Source organism: Cyrtonyx montezumae, unplaced genomic scaffold (assembly GCF_038088225.1).
Source record: "Cyrtonyx montezumae isolate F1298 unplaced genomic scaffold, pur_monq_1.0 scaffold_10, whole genome shotgun sequence".
NCBI classification, from domain to species: domain Eukaryota; kingdom Metazoa; phylum Chordata; class Aves; order Galliformes; family Odontophoridae; genus Cyrtonyx; species Cyrtonyx montezumae.
Window position 1 is genome coordinate 24,056,494 of NW_027071826.1, and position 22,148 is coordinate 24,078,641.

At 35.1% G+C, this 22,148-nt stretch overlaps 1 protein-coding gene across 1 annotated transcript in view; it reads right to left on the reverse strand.

Moving 5' to 3' along the window:
- Positions 1-6,859: 6,859 nt before the first annotated feature.
- AKAP6 (A-kinase anchoring protein 6) overlaps positions 6,860-22,148 on the reverse strand; it is a 212,747-nt gene continuing 197,458 nt past the window's right edge. Inside the window, exons 12-13 of the mRNA XM_065753759.1 lie at positions 12,890-16,362; positions 6,860-7,805 (exon numbers count right to left, since the gene is read on the reverse strand). Of these exons, the coding sequence (XP_065609831.1) occupies positions 12,931-16,362 (3,432 nt within the window). The 3' untranslated portion in view covers positions 6,860-7,805; positions 12,890-12,930. The remainder of the gene's footprint in view (positions 7,806-12,889; positions 16,363-22,148) is intronic.

Below are 22,148 nucleotides of genomic sequence, written 5' to 3' on the forward strand. Positions count from 1 at the left end.
AGATGCCAAGGTTCAGCTGCAAATCTGCTTTGATAAAATCTCAGCCCTCTTGCCAGTTGTAGTAGGTGAGACAAGAAAAGCCCAGTACATTGCTTAGGTAGGGGCAGGAGTGACTGGAAGGATGTTCCTGAAAATGCTCTCTTTCTTATCCTTCCACAAATCTCATGAGCATACAGTAAAAAATTAAAAAAAAAAAATCCAAGGGTAGATTTCTGAGATTAACAAGGACTTTCTTCACATCACCTTTTCAATTTGGCTAAGCCTAAGAAATCTGTGCAGAGATATTTCATTAGTACGTTTACTGTAGTGATAAGGATCAAGAAAGATAAATAGTATTGATTGCCATTGAAATCACATGAGAAAAACATTTTAATGTGTATTTTACTCTAAAAAAACAATCTGATTCTTCAGATGAGGATATATAAGTTTAGCATGCAATTGAAATTAGAGTTTCTTCTAAGGAAATGTTAAAATTAAGAGTTCCAGTAGTATAAAAAAATGTGATTCCCTGCTTGCTTGTTTTAAAGACCCATAAAGTAAAAGTTCTGGTATAAAATTCCTTGAATTTAAAGAAAACAAAGAAACAAACAAAACAAAGCAATAACAACAACAAAAAACACAACTATATGATTGCAAAGAACTTTCAAAGTACAATACAAGTCTAAGAGAAATATAGCTACTATTGTTGGTTTATCCACTCAAACACGTCGTTGTATGTGTCATTATATCAGATGAGTTTGAAAACAGATTTTCCATTTTGCACTTTATTTGACAAGGTGATTCATTGTTTTGAGCAGTTTAAGACATCAGTCCTCGTGGAAAGAATTGAGCTGTGCTGTTGTGCTTATGAGCATTCCTTCATCAAAGTGTATGATTAAAGAAGGGTTATTCTTCTGAAATATTGTTATCCAAGTGGCCTGAACTATGAGCATTTTCATAATTTAAATATAATTTATCACAGTTAAATCGTAGGTAGCCATGTATACACTAAATACATATAGGAAGCTGGTTACAGTTACCCACACAAACATTTGAGATAATTACTTATGTCACAACACAGTAGCTTGTCAAGTAATTTAAAAGTTTTTTTCCTGACAGATCACATCTTCATTCTCAAAGGAAGAATGAAGAGGAAGGAAAAGAAATGCAGGAGTTTTCTATGCTTTTGTATGTACTCCATGTCTGTCGGTGGTCACAGAATCACAGAATTGTAGGGGTTGGAAGGGACCTCCAGAGATCATCTAGTCCACTTCTAGTTGCCTAAGAGAAAATCAGAAATCTTCCATATTGCTTTGGTCATTATTGTGTAGGTTTTAGGAAAATTTGCCTGTTCTTTCAGTGGACAACAGCTTTCATCATGGAGAATGAAATTTGCTTTCCACTGTCATTAGTTTGAACTAACCTGCTATCTTAGCACAGCTGCCTATTCTATATTTAGGCTCCTTTACAATCCCACTAAGCTGTTTGACTCATTAATTTCCTGTAGAAATGAAATTCCACAGATAATTATATATCATGTAAAGGAGTACAGTATCATCTTCCATTATGTCTAAATTCACTACCAATCCATTACTGTGAGTGACTTGGTATTATGTGGCTGGGTGAAGAGGAAAGATAGATTTGTCTTAACCAAACCATTCATTATTTTGAATACTATCAGGTTTGTTGTGATACAAAATGCTACAAAATAGTCCTAGATACATAGTGTAGACAGAGCTCAACTTTCCATTTTACTCTCCCTCTATCCTTTCCTCTTTCTCCCCTCCTCTTTCCCTTTTTCTCCTTTTTCTCTTCTCTTTCTCTTCTCTTTCTTTTTTTCTCACATACCTTACTTCTACACTTGTCTAGTATAGTGACTATTCCATTTCTAAAAGTTGCTTTACATGTAAGGAGTTAGTATGCAGGACATATGGCTAAGGACTAAGCTGCTGAAATACCTGCTCCATTTGTCTACCCTTCTTACTGCGAGTGTAAGAGTGACAAGTGGTACAGAGCCATGTACACACAGATTGCAGCTTGACTTTACTTGCAATTCAGGATAATTATTAACATGCCCCTCCCCTCCAAAGGACTCAAACATCGATACCCCTCCCCCTCAGAGAAGAAACTTCCTCTCCAACACCCTATGTTTAATGCAATCAAATGTTAATTAACTGACAATGGTACATCTGATTGATATGCTTAGCATACTGAACAGCAGATTTAGAAAAACGGGTATTCATGAATAGCATCACTTTACAGTTTGCAATAACAAGTCTAGCAATAGAGATAAATCTGTTTCAGTACAGTGTATGCTCCTACCATTCTACAAATATTTTAAACAGAACTAGTGCCCGTCAACCTCCTCTTCTGTCTGTCTCTTCCAGTCATCAACTAGCATGATATTTGTGGATTCAAATTTTCCCTCAAGCCAATGTGGTCAATATGTCAATTGTCAATACGGTGATAGCTGCTTTATGTGTACATAGCAGCATAAGAGATGCATGAACATGTAAAATGAACAGTGACAGGCCTGCGAAACATTTACGATTTCATTTATGGCAAAACCCCTTTAGAGAGGAAGGTTTTTTTTAGTGGTCTCAATAATAGTAGAAAATAGAGCTCTATGTGTATGAAAAGCTCATTTAAAAACTTTACCTTCATAAAACATGGCCAAAAGCATCACTGATCATCTGCATACATATCATACATATTCAGCAACCTAATGGAGCTGTAGAATTTCTTTTGATTTTTACCAGTTTTAACCATTGAAAAGACATTTTCATAATCTTTTTGCACTTTGAAAACCCTTATTTTGAGCTATGTAAACCAAATGCAGTAGAAAGACATAGCTCTGGTTAGGATAAATAATGATCAGCTAATAGAAAAAGCATAATACAACAAAGTTTAGAATATTCTGGATTAAACTACTTGGCAGTGACAACTAGATTTACAGAAAGACTGCTTGCTTGCTTGCTTGCTTGTTTATTTATTTATTTATTTTTATTTAGTCCGCCAATATATATTACTTTAAATCTACTTGTTACAATATAATTTTCCAGCTTGTCAGAGAGATGTGCTTCTCAGATTTAATTAGGTCCTGTTATGTATAAAGATGCAAGAAAACTCATGTTCCTTAAAGATAATTCAGTGATTAGGCTTCTATTCCAGAGTTATGGAGCAGAAGTTCCAGCATGTACCTTCTAAGAGAAATTACTGAACCACGTTTTGTTTTTTTATAGCTGCATGTATCTTTCTCTGAAGAAAGGCATAGATGTGGGGTAGATTATTGATGCTCAGTATCAGTACTTCCAGAGTCTGATCTTTATCATTCTGTAAATGAAGTGTATCAAGAACAGTTTTTGTTTTTCCACTATTGCTTGAAACCTTGTCAAATACGTTTCTCTTTCCCTGTCACTCTCATGATAATTCTTTTGCAAATGCTACAACTGAATCCTTGCTGCATTTAAAACATCCTCACAGTAATTACAAGGAAGAGAAAAATCTTTTCAATATATTTTTTTAATTTCCATTCACAACCCCAGAATGTCACAGAGACATGAGATCAATACAAGACAAAGTCATTTCCTTCTTTGTTCTTTTCTCTGCCATATCATCTCATTTTAAGTATGATGTCGTTCTGTACTTCTGGTATTTTTAATTAGTTTATCAATAACTACATTATCACAGTAATATTTATACACTGAAATTACTGACCTACAAAATTCTGACTCCACTATTAGCTTACTTCTCCACAGCCCAGAAATAAAGCAATACTACTTGGTGTTGATTGGAAATTATATTTTTAAAGCACTGAAGCACTTAGAATTCATCTAGAGCTCAGTTCTAAATGATGTGAAGTTCATTTACAATCTAGCATTTATAAACCTTTCTAAAATCAGGGGTGAGCATGCATTTACTGAACAAACAGTAATCACATGAAAAATGTGAGTAACTTGGGTTGATAAAAAAGGTATAAAAGACCGTGAGTCTAAAAAGTTAGAAGCACAGCATTGAAAGCAATAGATCAGATGTCATTTGCTGGCCAACATCTCGCTCCAAGTGATGCTATTATTAGGAATAAGTTTGTAGAAACCTGTCAGTGAAGGAGATTGATTAGGCTAAGAACTTGACATCCCTGTTAATCTTCTTGAGACAAACTTGAGTATGGTCTGTCCTAAACATTAATAAACTCTTTATTGTGCTTTGCAGCTTTGCAGCATAGAAACCTTTACAACATTGTTCTCAATGTCTTCAATCAAAACGAACAAACAAAAAACCAAAAACAGTGCACTTATGTTGGGTACATCTTTTGTCAGAAGATGTTGTTCTGTTCAACACAGGGGAATTGGAATGAAATTCTAAAATACAGGGCACAGAAACTACATAATCCACACATTCTTTTATCATTCTGCAGGATAGGTGAGAGCTAACGTGCCATCTAACTGACAGGGATTGATCATTTGAGCTTGCTGTAAAACAAAGTTAAAAATTTTGGTACCTTTGCTGGTGTGCATGTGTCTGTGTGCTTGTGTGAACACAAGTACACAATGAAAAACACAAACAATCCTAAAGCTGTAGAGATGCTACCTCCAGAAGATGCAGAGGCACTGTTCCATAGAAAGGCTATGACTTACCTTTGGAGAAAGGCAAACTATTAAGTGCGAAAGAGATTGAATATGTGGTCCACAAGCCTATCCAAACATAAAATTACTGTGACTACAAAACACCTTCTAAATCATAGTCCCCAGCACGAATTTTACCACTAGCATTACTGGGAGTTCCCTTCACTTGGAGCTGCAGAGCTCTGGCTCTCTGGAAAGAATGTGAAGCAAACTGGAAAGGGAGATCCATGAGTCAGGGTTGTTTCTGTCAAATGGTCTCCTCACACATTGCAGATGTTGTTCAAGAATAAGCTAAGGAGTGTGTGGAATAAAAAACAGCCTGTGGAGTTTTGGGTGGAGCCTTTGAGTTTTGAGGATAAATGTTGCAGAAAGCTTGTACCATGCTTCTGCAGCACAAGAGAATTTTACCAGAAGGGAACGGGATCTATATGGAAATCTATTTATGGGCTGATCTCAGCGGTTATATTGGTACATCTACATTAATCTAACACGATACCAGTAGTTTTCTTTAGGGCAATAGCACCAGAAATTCTTGAAAGTTCTATCCACAATCTAGTCGTAAGCATATGACTTATGCTTAGACAAGAACAAATCCTGCAAAGTATACGCTGGAGATTTCATTCAGAAATCACTTTCTATGGACATCAGAACCAGATATATCCAGAAAAGAAGAGTAAGATTTAAAAAATAAAAATAAAAATGATGACTTCACCTAAAGAGACCATATAATTTAGAGCAAGGAATACTAGTTAAATTAAAACATTCAGTAGCACTCAGCAAGGAATCTGAGCAATTCGAGTTGTGAGCAAATAATATTCCAGGTATTGTATGATGAATATATGGTTTATTGATATGACCAGTACTACTATTTTCCCCTAGGAAAATAATGGAATTTGTGGCAAATGACCTAATAGAAAAGTACAAGTAATTGATGGATTTCTACATAGCCTGTTGGGTGAGGCAACAGATCTGAAAAGCCTCAGACATATTAGTTTTTCTGTCATCATAGTATGAGGTCTCACTATAGACAAGCTTGAAAAACATAAAACATAAACTAGAAAATGCTAGGGAGAAAAACAAATGAGTCCAAACTCAATTCCTAAATCAAGACTGTTTCACAAATAATTTTTGAAATAACTCATAGATAAAAATAATTGACACAATAAATATTTTAATAAACTTAGGAGTTATATTCTGAATTTCTTTCTCTATATTTTAAGAAATAGTAAAAATATATTACTGTGATCTTTAGCTATACAGCTATGTACTTCAGTAATTATAAGTCTAACCTAACAGATTTATACAAGTTATGCTAAAGCAGAAAATTTTACAAAAGTTATGTCAAAAATTGCTTCTTATTGTTCTTCTGTACAGGTGAGAGTTTTTTCTGCTGCCCTACCCACACCAAGGCTATACAGGGGGAATTTAAATTGAGAGATAAATGATTTTTCTCTTGCAGTAATAGGAAGCTATTAATAATTTGAAAAATATCAGATTTTCTTTAAACACTTGTTACTTCAGAGTTATATGAACATATCAGCTGGTTGGTACAGTCCGTTTAAGGTACTAGCTCAGCTTGTCAAATATTTTCTAATGGAAGAAGAAAGCTGATGCTTTTAGTCAAAATAAATAAATAAAACGTATACATGGGAAAAAAATGGTAAAAGATGGTATGGAAGAGTATTACTTGCCTTTTAACATTCCTGCCATCCTTTCACAACACATTCTAGGAGACAAATTCAGTGTTTGCAGAGATAGATCTGGCTTGATTTAGCCAGCCAGCACAAGATAAAAACCCTTAAAATGTACAGTCTAAGTCACTGAAACAGGAAACTATAAAGTGTCTATATGAATATATACGAAGCTCATTCAATAGAATTATGCATTTGAAAGAAATTGTAAAAGTCAGAGAACATTCTATAACCCAATATTCCAATCGTTAATGATAAAAAAGAAGAAAAAGGAAAAAGTCTGATAACAAAGCGTGCTTGACCACTTTTAACTGCTGTTGGCAGTACACTAGCTTAATCTACTAATTGTTTGTCTTTCCTTGTTTGACCTGGGAGGCCTGCTGAATCTTCAAGAAAAGGATCTTTCCCTTTGAGCCAGGTAAAACAAATCTTCACCAGCTATGAAACTGCTTCTCTCTATGAAGTATTTGTGAAGAAAAAGGTATTCCTCTGTACTTTTATGTAGCATTCTGTTCTGGGAACGCAGGTAAAACAGATCACCAGTTCTGCTATTTTTTTCCCCAATAAACTATGTTTATTATGCCAGTTCTAATTACCATGCAATCTAATGATTTTAAGGCTTATATTTTCCACATCACTGGACATCACAAACACGAAAGCATTTTATAATGTCGTTATACATCAATGTTTGCACTTGGTTATACATATATACAGAAATTATTCACACAACTTAACCTTGCTATTTCCTCCTTTCAAATCAACATAATCATACTGTGAAAGCAGCTTTTTAATAAATAGTATAAGAAATACAGCAAGGCACACATTTTTAAAAAATTGTTTTACTCGTTACCACCTCAAGAAGCATAAAAAACCAAAATGTTGTACTTAATTCAGTAGAATGTTAACAGTTCCTAATATACAACACCATGTAGTTGTTTCTTGAAGTGTTGCATAGATCAAATCTTAAAATTAAATAAATAAAATGGCATTTAGCTTAATTGTTCAATTTTTAGATGTATTGAGTCAGGAGGACAAGTGACTTCTTCTTGCTGCAATCCAACAAAATTTTCAAGTTAAATGTAAAATAGCTTCAATAAGTTTATGCATCATACACATAAATATTAAATTTGATACATAAATTGAGAAGTACGGGCAGTTATGGTACTGAAAAGATGAACCAGATTCATCATAAATCCTGTGAAACTTCAAAACTTTAAAGAACAGAAACAGTCATAAGTAGTACAGGAGCATTTAATATAGGAAGGGTAGGTTCATTAGAGGTAGCTTGGGAGATAATCCATATGAAAGCAAATGGCTTTGCTACCGCACGAAATGATCACTGAAACAGGACTAGCATATGCAACCTGATCACAAAGCCAGCATGGATAAATCACATTTGGAAAGAAAATTTATCTTGGGAGTCAGAGTAATGAAAGGCAGTGATACAATGGAATTGGAGGTCATCCCAGGGTTTACAGGATGAACCTGCACCTGAATTGCAGCCAAGTTTCTAAAAGGAAACAAAAAAGTAATAGTAGGTTACAGAAAATGAAGTTTTATTTGCAAAACATAGTTCTTCCAGAACAACCATAGATACTCATTAAACAACCACATGCCAGAGCCTTTAATGCAGAAGCATACAGTCGGCAAACAATGACTTTTAACAGCCTGAGGTACAAGGTAGTGTAAAAATTGTTTTGATGTAGAAAACTCATTGATTTCTGTAAAGACTAAAGAAACAAGGAAAGTCATCAAATCTGACCTTTCCCTGGATCCTGTTCTCGTCCTTACCTGCAAACTTACCTTCAGCGCACTCAAAGGTGCATCAATCAATGAAAACATAGGAATTTTTTAAAGCCAAACACCAAAAAGATCCACATGTCACTTACTTTAATACTTATGTAAACATACACTATGAGATTTTAATGGAGAAAAGGAAAGGATTGTCACAGAAGGGGTCCATGAATAGAACAGTCAGTGTCACTGAATTTTTAAATTGGAAATAGCTACTTAAGACACTTCTAGTACCAACAATGAGTTAAATTTTCATACTATAGAATTATCCATCTTTGAGTTTAGGGTTAAACTATTCATCAAAGAACACAGGCTTATGATGAGGATTATGAAAAAATAACTGTGAGAATACAGCTCAAAGATTACTGCGAAGTACATCTTGTAGGCATTTCGTAGGAGGCACACCAGACATGCATTATGTGCCTTCTGAACTAAGCAGAAGTGTCTGGATCTATCCAGTTACCTTCTCCTTTGATCTTATTTGCTGTAACTGAGTACCCTATTCTACAAATAGATTTGTAGAAGAAATATACCTTCATGAAATAGGGAAAAGCTCAATAGTTTTTTTTACAAATCAGGGAATAAGTCATGTGAGTAAAGGGGAAGATTTTACCAAAATATTTCTACAACTTTAGCAGGAGCTTTATGTATCTATAGTAAGAAAGGTCTCACTGATGGATTACATCATGTTTTTCAAAAAAAATGTAACTCACAAATAATATAAGATTATCTGTTTATTCCATTTATTCTTATTTTCTTAAAGACATCAGCTATTGTGAGATAAAAAGTCAGACCATTTTAAATTCCATAAAGAAACATTCTTCTATCCACTTCCCTATAAAAATTAAATAAAGATAAATATAGATTACTTTTGTAGTTCCATTTTCAAAAAGAAAATTATTACACACTAGCTATTGTGTAAATTTCTATATTATTTCCCTCCTGCAATGACTAATGGACTAACAGTACTTTGTGTTTCTCTATCATACTTAATCTGTGGATCTCAAAACACTTTTCAGCAAATAAATCGTGTTGCTCAGGTCCCACCATCCACTTTTCTCATTATTTTGTTGCTAAAGAAACTGAGGCAAGGAAGGAAAAGTCATACAAAAACATCTATTGCTGAACAGGAAATAACAGGCACTCCTTCTGAGGACCAGATGTGCACATCAGCCATAGAGCTGCCTTCTCTCCTGTGTTTCTTTCTGGGTATATCAAGTGGCAGAATATTCTTTCTAAATTTCTGGCACAATTATTTTTTTAAAGCCCATATATATATATATCTATATATTTGCAAATTAAGTTAAAACTTATGTTTAAACTGGAGATTCTGTTCAAAAGAAAAAAAAAAAACAGCTTTTCTCTTACTTGTGAGCACTAACAAATAACACAAACAAGTATACCATATTTTCTAGAAAACACTTCAGGCACATTACAGAAACCTTCTCAATGTAATGATTTTTATGCATATTGAATATGTGACTAAGAACTCCCAATCCCTTGGTGAGTCATGGGTCACACTGACAGCAGAAGATAGCAAGATCTCTCAGGTACAGGACAGTTCTTACAAGCTGTCCTCTACACATGTTTTTATGAGCACCTCTGTTACAGAATTCTTATGTTGGCTTATATGGAAGATGAGACAGTGCTGACAAACATTTTTGAGTCTGCTTTCAGAATTGCTATTATTTTAACATGATGGGCATTTTTATAGTATGCTGATAAATAATAGGATTGTTACGTACACTTGACAGAAATATTCTTGCCACTATTTTATTCTCCTGTACATCCAAAAGCAAATACAGAAGCACTATAAATTCAAACTATACTTGAAAATAGGCCTCTTTCAGCCCTGAATTCTTAGTATGCTTTAAAGGTACACATATACTATAGATTATTTTTCTCTAAGTATTGCAGCTACACATGGAATTACACATTTAAATGAGCTTACAGCACAGGTGCTACAGGAAAAATAATGGTGTTTGCCATTTATCTTTCAAATTAAATAATGTGTTTTTAAATAGTAACTTTTTTCATAATACACTTATGGGAACAACATTTATCTGTCACATTTTAAAAGATGTATTAGTAATAAATGTAAATTACCTTTGGAAAATCAGTAATTAGCCTCATCAAAAAATAAACAATCTGCCACCAAAAAGATAATCTTTAGCATAGTTAAGTATAATAACTGTTATTTGAATAAGTTAACAAATTAGGATAGATTGCTTCTGTAATTCATTCCCCATAGCATGAGAGATGAAGTTAAAGTACCAAGCTCATGAATGGGGGAAGGGAGCTCAGACTTCAGTGAAACCAAATCTAGCAGCTCATATTTTCCTTTTTTGATGTGCCTGAGACGTGCTACATGTATCCTACGGCTTTATTGCTGGGAATAATACAGTACATAATTTCCATGGAAGGAATGTTACACGTATCTGCTAGAAAACAATGTATCTTCTTAACTTTAAAAAGTGGGATGTCATGTGAAAGGCTTTGTTACCTTAAAATTATTTTTCAACCCCCAGGCAAAAAATGTAGCGTATGTTATGTTAAATTAAATGCTATAGTTTTAACACAACCTCATGAAAATTTTGTATACAGTCTCTGCACTTTATTGCACTGCAGGGCATGTATTAAAACGTCCGTCCTCTACGCCCAATCTTAGTCCTGATATCTTGTTAACAGCATGCTGCCATACCCAGTCTTATGAGAAACACAGTTACCATGTAAGTAACTATGAAGTTCTGAAAAGTGAGGGGAAGTATACACAGTATTTTGAGATCCTCAGAGGAAAAGTACCAATGAAGTGAAAAGTTATTGACTTTGTCAGTGAAAGAATGAGAAGAAGAAAATCACACTCACTGTACTAAGTATTCTTCCTCAATGTTATAAAATGAGTGGGGAAAAAATATATAAAATAGTAATTCAGGAAAAAATTATGTTTACATAATTGTCACTTATCAACCTCACACTTTTGTATTCACCCCAGTTTACAGGTAGTGGCCTCTGCAGACACATAATCTTTTGAATGTAACCCTAAAATAGATAGTGTCATCTATCAGTTTTGTAAATCCCAGTAGATACCTGCTGCTTCTGCAGTTGTTCGGATGCGTACAGGTATTAACCTAATTGGCAATCAACAGGTCAGAAAAACTCATTTCAAAGCCTTTCAAGAAATACTGTCTTTGTTATGAAAGTTCCAAGATAATGCATTATTAAAATAGATTTGTGTTTGAAAGAGATAGTGGCAAGGTGTAGACTTCTGCTGCTATAACCTAAAGATTTTACTAGATGAATTTATACATGTGTAAATATGTGAATGGTGGATAAAAGTGAACATGTGCAAAAGAAAACTCCAAAGCACAATAATACAATATAGCAAAACCAGGAAATTCTGAAGTTAAATATGCAACAGCAGTAAAGCAATCTATTTTGTATAAATAGGCTCTGAACCTCTGCCATAGCTATGCAGGTAGGAATTGGTGTGTACAGGTGGATTTCACGAGTAGTGATGAATAACAATCTTCTCTCCTAAGGGAAAGAATAATGGACTCCTAGAATACCCTAGGTAGGAAGGGAAATTTGAATGGCATGTAGTCTAATCTCCTTCTCAAAGCTAGTGTATCTCTAAAAGTAGATCATTCATGGATATGTCCATGTGAATTTTGAAACTGTTCAAGGATGAAGAATTTAGAGCTAGCCTGGGCAACCTACTGTTTAACTTGGTGCCTTACCAGAAATTCCCTTTCTACAGTTTCTCATAAACAGCAGCACTTGAAATTGAAGTGGCTGGTTCTGGTCCACTGGATGGGTATTTACAAAAAAATAAAAAATAAAAAAATGGCATAATTATAAAGCTATTCTGGCTTTTGGCTCACCAAACTACCAGTGAGACTCAAAGCAATAGTTCTACATGCTAGGATCTGTTCCAGAAGTTGCTTTGTAGATCTCTAAATGTGCAGCTACTTGTAACACTTTCATGTGATGTCAGAACTCCAGATATGTACTGCTTATGGTTCAAAATGCTTACCACAAAATAGAACTGAAGCTTTCTGCACTGCTTTGTGGCTATCACGTTTCATCTGCTTTGGTGTTTGAGCCTTTATCCTACATCTCCTTCACATTACACTTGCAAATATTTCTTACTCTTGTAACATCAAGTTTGGCCTAATTATTGGTTAATGATTGCTTAATGAATGTAAGTCATGGTAAGGTGACACCAAGAGATGACATTATTTCTCTGTTCAATTTCCAGTCTGTTTAGACATACCTCATGGACTGTCTGTAAATATTATAGAGCTCCAATTCACTGGTCACTCAAAATCCTTGTAAAACCAGCTCAGTTTCATCATGAACCTCATCAACCTCATGAGCTCATCTGTCTGTGGAGAAGGGGATCAGTGAGTAGAGCTGGTATCGGTTTTCACAGCTCCACTCATAAGGGAGGAGAAGACTGATATATAAATTTTAATTTTGAAGAATTCCCAAGTCCTGTAAGACAGCAGATTTGAAGTATTCCAGAAGAGAGCAGTTCCACTTAGTGCAAAGCCAAAGGGCAAGAAGCAGCTGCTATTCACTGCATTTGTTGACCAGTGGCATGTAAATCAGAATTATAGTGTAAGCAAAATAAATGAAATAATACTACCATGAAACAGAAGCCCTGGATGGTGATTCACCTCCTTTCACAGTACACAATTTTAAAAGTAATTAAAAAAAAAAAAAGAAAAAAGAAAAAAGAAATAAAGAAATAAAGAAAAAGACGTAAAGAAAAAAGATTGTATTTTGTGGAGTACATACCTGGTTTTAGGATAATGTATATGCCTGGAGAGAGTTACATTCTATCTGTGCATATTAAAATGTCTTTCCTTATGAAGATTCAAGAGATTTTCTTCACAAGTAAGAGTTTTAGTGTTCTGGTGTAAAACCTCCTCATTCTGTGAATGGCCGTGCTTTAAATGAATAGTTGAATCTATAGCTGAAGCCTCTTCAGAAGCAGCAAAACATCCTTCAGGCTCTTCAGTTCCAGGTGATTTTCCTATACTACTCTTACTGCTGAACTCAGGAAAATTCTTTTCCAGACCTTCAGTTTGCCAGTCTGAAACCATCAAATCATCCACCGCATTTTTCAAGTTGTTTGATGCATTTTCTTTGTTGGGATTGGGAACACTTGTATTGTCATCAGTACACAGAAAAGATAAATTCCTATCTTCTAATGAAGTTTTAACTTTTCCTAATGACACCAGAGACAATTCATCTGTTGACTCTGAAGATGTTTCAGAATTGATATTAGAAATAGGCTGCTGCTGCTCAGCTCTTGCTTCAGGAGTACCATTACAAATGGATTGCTGCTGCTCAACACGTTCATCTTCAGGGCATGCTTCAAAAAAGCATTCAATATTATCTCTCTCATCTGTAAAGTCCAGTGGCACAGGAGTACTGCTCTTTTCCTCTATGTACTTGATTACCTCTCCACAGTCACTATCATGAGAAGAAAGTGAAAGATAAGAATAGAAGTCCCCTTTTCTTAGCTGAATGGGTCTGTGAGAGTGTTCTAACACTTTTTCCTTGATCTGTGTTAATGAAGCTGGAGCAGATGACTCACATTCAGGTTGTGACTTACTTTTCAAAGCTGTTGATGCCATGTCTATTATCTCCTTCACAAAGTTGTGTACTGAGCCATCTTCCATATTTTTTTTATCAAAAGCAGCAGAGTCACAGTTACAGCATGAATCATGTCCACTGGCTGATGAGTCACATTCTGCCCTATTAGATTTCAAGGCTGCACAGCAATCAGTAGATTTTTCAGCAATGTTTATTTTGTATTGTTGATCATCAGGCAAGGATGTTTGAAAAGAAGCAGCTTGTATGTTTACTGAGCTTGTTTCTGAGGAAGACTCAAGACAAGGCTTTTTAGCAGGACTGAAAGCAATGCAATGATGATCAGACTGAAGATGACTTTGACATTCTTTTGGAGGATTTCTGGATCCATCTGATAACAGGACAGCCTCCTTTCCATCCATATGTGAATCATCTGAACTGTCTGTGAATGCTTCACACACACAAAATTCATTTTCATCTTCTTTTACATCAAACGATGCATGAGTTTTGGAAGTTGCTGATGTTCTAACAAGTTCTCCTTTATGACTACCAAGAGTGTTTTCAACATTTCCATTCTCCATGTCATCCACAAGTTGATCCTTCACAACCTGAGAGATATCTTTCATCAGGTGACCCTTTGTCACTTTTTCATGATTACGTGATACATTCTTACTATTGCCATTATTTTCTGTTATTTTCTGCACTGAACCATTCAAAAGTGCTTCAATGTTCAATGTATCTGTGGCTCTTGATGTCTCATTACTAACTTTACTGTGCTGAATTTCATCACTGAGGTTACTTTTTCTCTTCTCTCTTGTCAAAGAAAATTTTGGTCTAATCCAAGTTTGGAGTTCATTTTTTATATAATCAAGTCCTGAAATTAAATTGCATTCTTCATAAATATCCTCATCAGTTGCTATACTGGAGTCATCATCTTCATCTTTGATACCTAGCTCTTCCTCAGTTAAGGTAAGGGTGGAACTTGAAAGCAAATCACTGTCATCTTCATCATCAGTGCAAGCAGAAGTGCAGGAGACATTAACAATCATGCTAACATTGACATCACTCTCATCAGCTACAGATCTATTAAGATGCTTTCTAAATGACGCATTTGAATCTGGTACTTTATTTCTGTGCAGTACAATGTCTTCAGAACAGAGAGAAAGATCCTCACTGCTGCTGAGTTCTGTGAGAGAAGCTGCTGAGTCTTCATTAACTGAGGATGCAATATCTACAGACAGCTGTCCAGTAAAAGACATTTTTTGAGAGCTACTTTGGAGTGTTATATCAGAGATACTACGCTTTATCTTTTGTTCTAATGGACTCTGGATGTTCTCTAAACGATTCAAGAGATCTAATGTCCTTTTGCTGAGCTCTCCAACAGAGTCACTGCTTGCACTAATGTCTCCTGAACCGTGATGACTAAAAAGATCTTCATTGCTTTTGTAGGAAGTCAACCAGCTCTCCAAAGAGGTGCTTCGTTGAAGACCATCTCCACTTTTAAAAATACCTGAGCTGAACAAATCACCTACTACAGACAGAGATTCTAAAGAAGAACTATGAGATAAAGCTGAAACCTGTCTTGTATTTTCTGTAACAATAAATTTTCTTACTGTTTCCACAGACTTACAGGAATTGGGATCTAATCCTCCTGGGATATTTGCTAGATTACGGTCATGAATAAACTCATCTGGTTGTGACTCTCCAGGCTCATGTTCCGATCTACCAGGTATTTTATCAAAACAAAAGCCATGAAACAAAGCACCGTCTGTATGTGTCTTTTCAGATTGTGATTGTTTCATTATCATTGGCAATTTGAATTTGGAGCCTTGAAGATACGAGTAATCATAAAATGTAAACACATCACGTTTTCCTTGCAGTTCTTCTAAACAAACAGTTTTAGACATGGTAATGCTGTCCAAGTCCTCATCAATTTCACTTCCACAACCTCCAGATGGTGCCAACTGGAAATCATCTGAGAGACTGACACGGTCTTCTTCTTCTTGCTTTAATTTTTGTTTTATTACATCAATTATGTCATCCATTTGAGTTCCTGTGTGCCCAATTTCAGGATTGCTCTGAGTGCTTTCAATATCATTCAGTAAAAAAATTTCTGAATTATTTGTAGTTTCTGTATCACATTCACTCACTATCCCACTTTCACTCTCAGAATGCCTGCTTATGTTCCCACTCTGGTACATGTAGTTATATGATTTTGCCAATGTTGTTCCCCCTATTAGGTCTGGCAGGGATTTGGTAGATGAAAATGAAGAGTCTTTACTAAGACTTTTGTTTAAAATATTAGATTGTGTTACACTGGAAAGTTTTGATGCTTTTTTCAAGAAAGGCATGTGTTTTTTTTCTGATAATTCAATATTATGAAGACTATAGACCTGATAGATGTGAGGATTTGGAGGGGAAGTAATGCTGGAACAATACACAGGACTTCCGCGATCACTGATACTTTCATCTGCATTCACTTTGTTGCTGCCACATTCTCCTGAAGTTGATTTCTGGTTTAGATCATCCTTTTTGAGTTCCTGTTCAGGGTCACTTAAATCTTCATTAACACTGATCAGCTTGTTACTTATGTCAGTTTCATCCCATTCTAGTGCATCTTCACTTGGACCATTTAGATCCATCAAACTTGGATCAATAAAGTTCAGAGATTCCTATAAAAAAAAAATCAGAGATAAAAAATATGTACATCTCTACTTTAAAATTGCTTCCATTGAAATCATATAAGTAAATTAATGGGAGTAAAGAGCATTTCTGGAACAGTGATAACTAACAGGCTTTTAACTTTATTATGTATTGTGTACCATTTAAATGATCAATAAAAATGAAACCTATTAAATTCTGCATATTTTCTTATTCTTTTTTTTTTTATTTTTATTTGCTGCTAAAACACCATGCAGAAATTTGACTTTTCTTTAACTGAGATTAACTGTAGTTGTCATTTACACATAGCAAACTTAAAACCATTCTGTAGAATCACACAGAAGTGTGATAGTAAAAACATACTTGTAGGTGTTGGATATATGAGAAAATTTCTTAGCCTGCTTAGAAGAGTTAAGATAAACAAGTTTTATCATAAGATTTTTTAAGTACTTATGACAAGATTTTGTGGAGCCAAACTTAAAACAACTGATCTAGTGCAGTGGATATCAGTAGACTTTGTGATTTTTTTTATTAGAATTACTGTTTACTCTTGATATTAAAGGTAGTTCTAATGACCAGTAAGTAAGGCTTAATACATTCAGCTGTAAGGATGATGAATCAGTCTAAACAAATACTACACGAATTTCAAATATTGTCTGTGCTGAGACTGTTCTCCAGGAAAGAGCTAATAAATAACTGAGCTAAACTTAGTTTGATTTTTTAAGGCTTTGTAGCTTTCCAGTAATAATGGCTATTATGAGCTCAAAATGTGAAGTCTTAAGCACTGTTACTCTAGAAACAAAACACCTGTGGGACCAAAAAAAAAAAAACAAAAAACAGTTTGGCAACTTTTCTAACTCAAATATGATGTGTCAAAAGGCCAAAGAACAAATTTGTTAAAATCCTCATAGTAGGACAGAAATGGTTCCTGATTTGGGGGCTTGTACTCTTAGCACAAATTAATTTCATTTAGTTTTTCTATTCATTTAGGCTGATTGATGATACAGAAAGTCTTAAAATAGGACTGATAACAAATGTATAATTTTACTTTAGATAAAATCATCTTAGCAGCTAGACAATGATCACTGTGTTCAGAAAAATAACCACTTTTTCAAAAAAATCTTTCAACAACAATACCTCTTGAGCTTTCTTGGGGCAAGTTTTGTTCTGCAAATTACAGCACTGATTGCACACCAAACAGCAATCTAAATACCAACAAACTTAGAAAGTTGCTGAAATACAAGCAGATGCACTATTACTATAGTCAAATAAAGTGCAGCTGTAAGCAACTTTGTTGCTGACTTAAATTCATAAAGTCTCAGTTCAGGCTTAAGTGCACATAGAAAGGGACATATTCTCTGCTGTGAGCTCTCTATTTGAAATAGCAGTAAAGTTCACTCATCACTATCATGACAAATCATGAGATATTCTTCAACAGCTCGATAGTTAGGGTACTGATTTTGGGAGGGTGAATTTGTCAGACCATAAGAGACCACGTTTCCATTCTCTCAGGAAGTTCTCGCTGTAAGATGTTATCAAGATCAGCCTCCTTATGCTATTTCATTATGCATAAAAAAAAAATAAAATGTTACTTGGATCACAAAAGGATGAGAAGAATTTTATCCCACATTGCAGCATCAAACACATTTGACTGGCAAGCGACATAGATAAGCCCAAATCCCTCTTCAGTGTGGAAGACACAAGGGTATCCTGCCATAGCAGACCATTGGCTAAAACACTCAAATGACATAAGGAAGATGATTTTGTCCAAAACAGGCAGTGTATCATATTCAGCAGAATGATACAATGATCAACATATTTGATAAAACAATACAATCTCCATGTAAGATAAATCTGTGTCCTCATGCTCCCCTGGGCTTAGCTGTAAGGCAGATCTCCATGCGGTGCAGCTGTGCTAAGATAACTCAAATAGCTCTGGGCAGAACCTTGAGTGCCAACAAATGTTTTCCCTCCTTGGAGGTTAGGAGACTTGGTGGATTTTGAAATCAGTCATGTGAAATGTTGAAGACCTATATATCTCAAAACTTTCATGAAATAAATTTATTAGTCTTCTTTCTGTGAGGTATTAAGGGGTTGCTCAAATTTTAAACTTATGAAAACACTCATTTGCTGGACAACTAAGGCTAATAAGAGCAGTGCTGTACATTGTAGAGTTCAGCAGTTCATGTATGGATTTGCCAGTTTACCGCATTTTCATAATGACTCCTGGCTGGTACGTAGTTGGTTCATTTCCCACTTGTTGCTAAGGAGGGGACAATCCTTTTACCAAACTACAACTAAAAATACGGTGCAAGAGAACAATTAAATTAAATTATTTAATTAAAAAGTTAGTTTGAAAACTTGTTATATTAAACACAGTATCAGCTAAAATTACTCATTTTTAATGTAATATGTTTTATGACTGTCACACCTAGCATTAGGAAGATATTGCTGTGAAAAGCTTCATAAACTGTAGTTTTACTGTTTTGCATTTCTGTCAGCTGCAAAAAGAAATCCCAAAGGTAGGAAATCAACAGAAGTTTCCAAGGATTTTATGTTCCATAGAATCTGATCTTGTTTCTCAAAACAAAACATTTGGTCCTCATTGGTCAGGAAGATAACCTTCCCCATGTAAATCAGCACTTGGCTGCCTTGTTTGTTCTGCAGGTCAGATGGACTAAAATAATAAAACATGGAATTGTGATCTCACCCCATTCATCTTCACTGAGTTGTCCTTACTTCAAAGCCTACTTTTTATTCTTCAAATGCACTTGCATTTCTGAGGGCTGGTGCATACTCAGAAGTTGTGAATACATAGATACAATGGTATGGAATTTGAATTTATTTTTTTTATTATTGTCACAGTTATTAGCAGTTCCAAAAGCTCTTATGAAGATATGATCATTTTACCAGCATAACTTTCTTTGTCCAAGGAATTGTCTGAATCAATATTTGTAAATTACAACCCTTCTTATAAGCATCATATCTCCTGATGATATCTACTAGTATGACTTTAGTGTTTACTAGCCTTTACCAATGTTCAGTCTAATTTTTAACTTGGTCTGAAACAGACCACCCAGCTGAAGTCACAAACATTTTTAGAAAGGGTGTATTTCCCTTTCTTTTTTATAATATTTAGCAAGCTTCCCAAATAAGAAGGAGCATATAGAGATTCAGTAGTTGTTGGAGAGAGCAGAACCAGGCAGACTTGGATAAAGCTCTGGTTTGAAGAATGAAAGGTGGTGTCATACCAGCCTATGTTAGCACTGACAGCAGCAGCAAGGTGAGAACTAAGAATCTCTGAGGCCAATTTTCATCATCTCGGATGTCTTATTATCAGCCACTTACCTCAGTGCACAGGTAGATTACTAAAGGATTAGAGTTATCATGATAGTAAGATATATGTGTAGATGTGTGTGTAGACACACACACACCCCTTAGCAATTTTCTAAATTCTGTGAAATTTACTGCAGTTACACCCGCTCATATCTAAAGAAAGTTCATTTTGCTGGACAGTTATTGTACCTTAATGGAATTTGGTCTCCAGGAGGTCACAGATTCAGTCAGAGATTTCAGTAAGTAGATACATGTGTGCATATCGTCCTTCGAACAATGACTATCTTCATATAGTAAATGTTATCAAATTAAAGTCACTAAACACAGCTACCTCTGGGGTCAACCTCAATGGCCACATGGTTCAGTGTTAAGAGAAGGCAAAAAGTTTTGACCAAGAAAAAAATTACTGTGCAATAACAACAAAAAGAAGAAAAATATAAAGTATATTCCTTTTTTTTACAGTATCACTTGGGACACAGCATCCAGGAAGCATTTACTGTTTTATGAAATGTACCTAACATATTTTAAACAACAAATGAAATTACAGACTCAGAAGAGTGAAAGGTTAAATTAATTCCACCCATTTGAAAGCATTGCTTTAAGGAGTCTGGTTCTTACCAGTGCGAACCCTGAATTACTTTGCTTTGGATAGTAATCCCAATATGAGCAAAGTATGCACTTCAATACTTGCAGCACTGCTGTCTAATGGTTAAACAGTCAATCTGCTGAAAACGCTAAAGGCAGGAAACAAAATTAATGTTATATATGGATATTTCCTCAACCACAGTGCTTTTTGAGACCAAGTCTTAAAAATACATTTTTCCACGTTTTTTTTTGCTTTTTAAAACATAGATAGTTTTGCTTTTTCTGCAGCAAACTTTACGAACAATGATTCCCTGTTTAAGGCTCATTTGCATGTGCTACTCCAGTACAGATACTTTGTGTTGTTGAAACAGGCCTGTAATGTAACCCCTACGTACCATTATATTTTTTTAGAATAATTAACATGAAAAAAAAGAGGTTTTACAATAATAAATACAAACTCTGTTCCTCCCTTCCCAAAAGATATCCTTCAGTTGCTGTGGACAAATTATCCAAACTCAACTTTGCCTTAGGGCCAGAGGAAAAAGACAGAGAAAGAAAGAAAACCATCCCCCAGCTCCAGGAATGTGTGCACATTCAAGAAAGACAAACATGATTTTGTCTTTCCAAAATTGCAAGCATGCCAAGTACTTCTGCTGCAAGAAACAGTCATATGTACAGTACCCACTTCACCTCTGCTTCACTGAAGTTCATTTTCCAAATGAGGTCGTCTATAATGTAGCCAATAAAAAAAATCCCAATTTCCCAACACCAATATTTTAATATGTATAAGCATATGCATAAAATTCAATGTGCATAATACTGAAGTGACCTGCACAATACAATATGGTCACAAAGTCTATAGAAGTTATTGCACGTTATTACAGATCACCAGAAATAAACATCATTAAAAGACAGACTCATTATAATTATAATAAAATGAAGAAGGTATGTGTTCATTTGCTGAGAAAATAAGAATCTGGAAGTCTGGTTTTCACTTTTTCTGCCTTCATTTTACAGTTATTATTGCCTTCCTCAGTGAAAAAGTATGCTCAGTCCTGCACATGCAGAACTTAACCTTTTTTGTTGGGTGCTTATAGGCATTGCCAGTGTCCTACAAGGGAGGTTGTATGCACAGATGCATGTAGCACAGGAAGAACACTGGCTTCTGCTTGCTGAAGTCACAGATGCTACTTGTAAGGGTCTCAACACAGACTGGGTCCCATGGGAACAATGGAGATCACATCACTGATAAGCTGCCTAATTATTTTGATAATTCTCGTATAATGCTCAGAAATAAAAGACTAGAGGATTGCCTCAGGTTTTAATATTGATAATTTTCTGTCATTATATAAATTTTTGCGTACATCTTCTGATCAACCAACTAAACAATTTCAGCGATATTTTAACACGGTTACTCAGAAAATAATGCCTCCTATGTTATTATGTTGGCCCACAAGCTCAGAGGAAGATGTTTTTGGTATGGCTATAGATGTTGAACCTTCCCTCCTATCCCATTACATTCTGTTGCCTTGAGTCATATCGTAGCAGAGGGATAGTCTCACAAAATGGCTTATGGCATGAAAGTGCACATGAAGCAAAAGTGCATAACTGAATCTCAGGATTTGAAAAAAAAATAGCACCCTTTGGCATTCATCAGTACTTGCAGAGCATTTGTGGAGATCAAACAGTGGATACAAGCACAGTGAGGTGGTGGGTGGGGCATTTCAGCAGTGGCAACAACAATGTGAAACACTAGCTATGCTCCAAACAGCAGTGCAGATTTTTATGAGTGCAACATGTATGCTTCAGAGTCAATGAAAATAGCCATTCTTCAGACATTCTGCTGCTCTTTAAATGTCTTGTGACCATGTTAAAT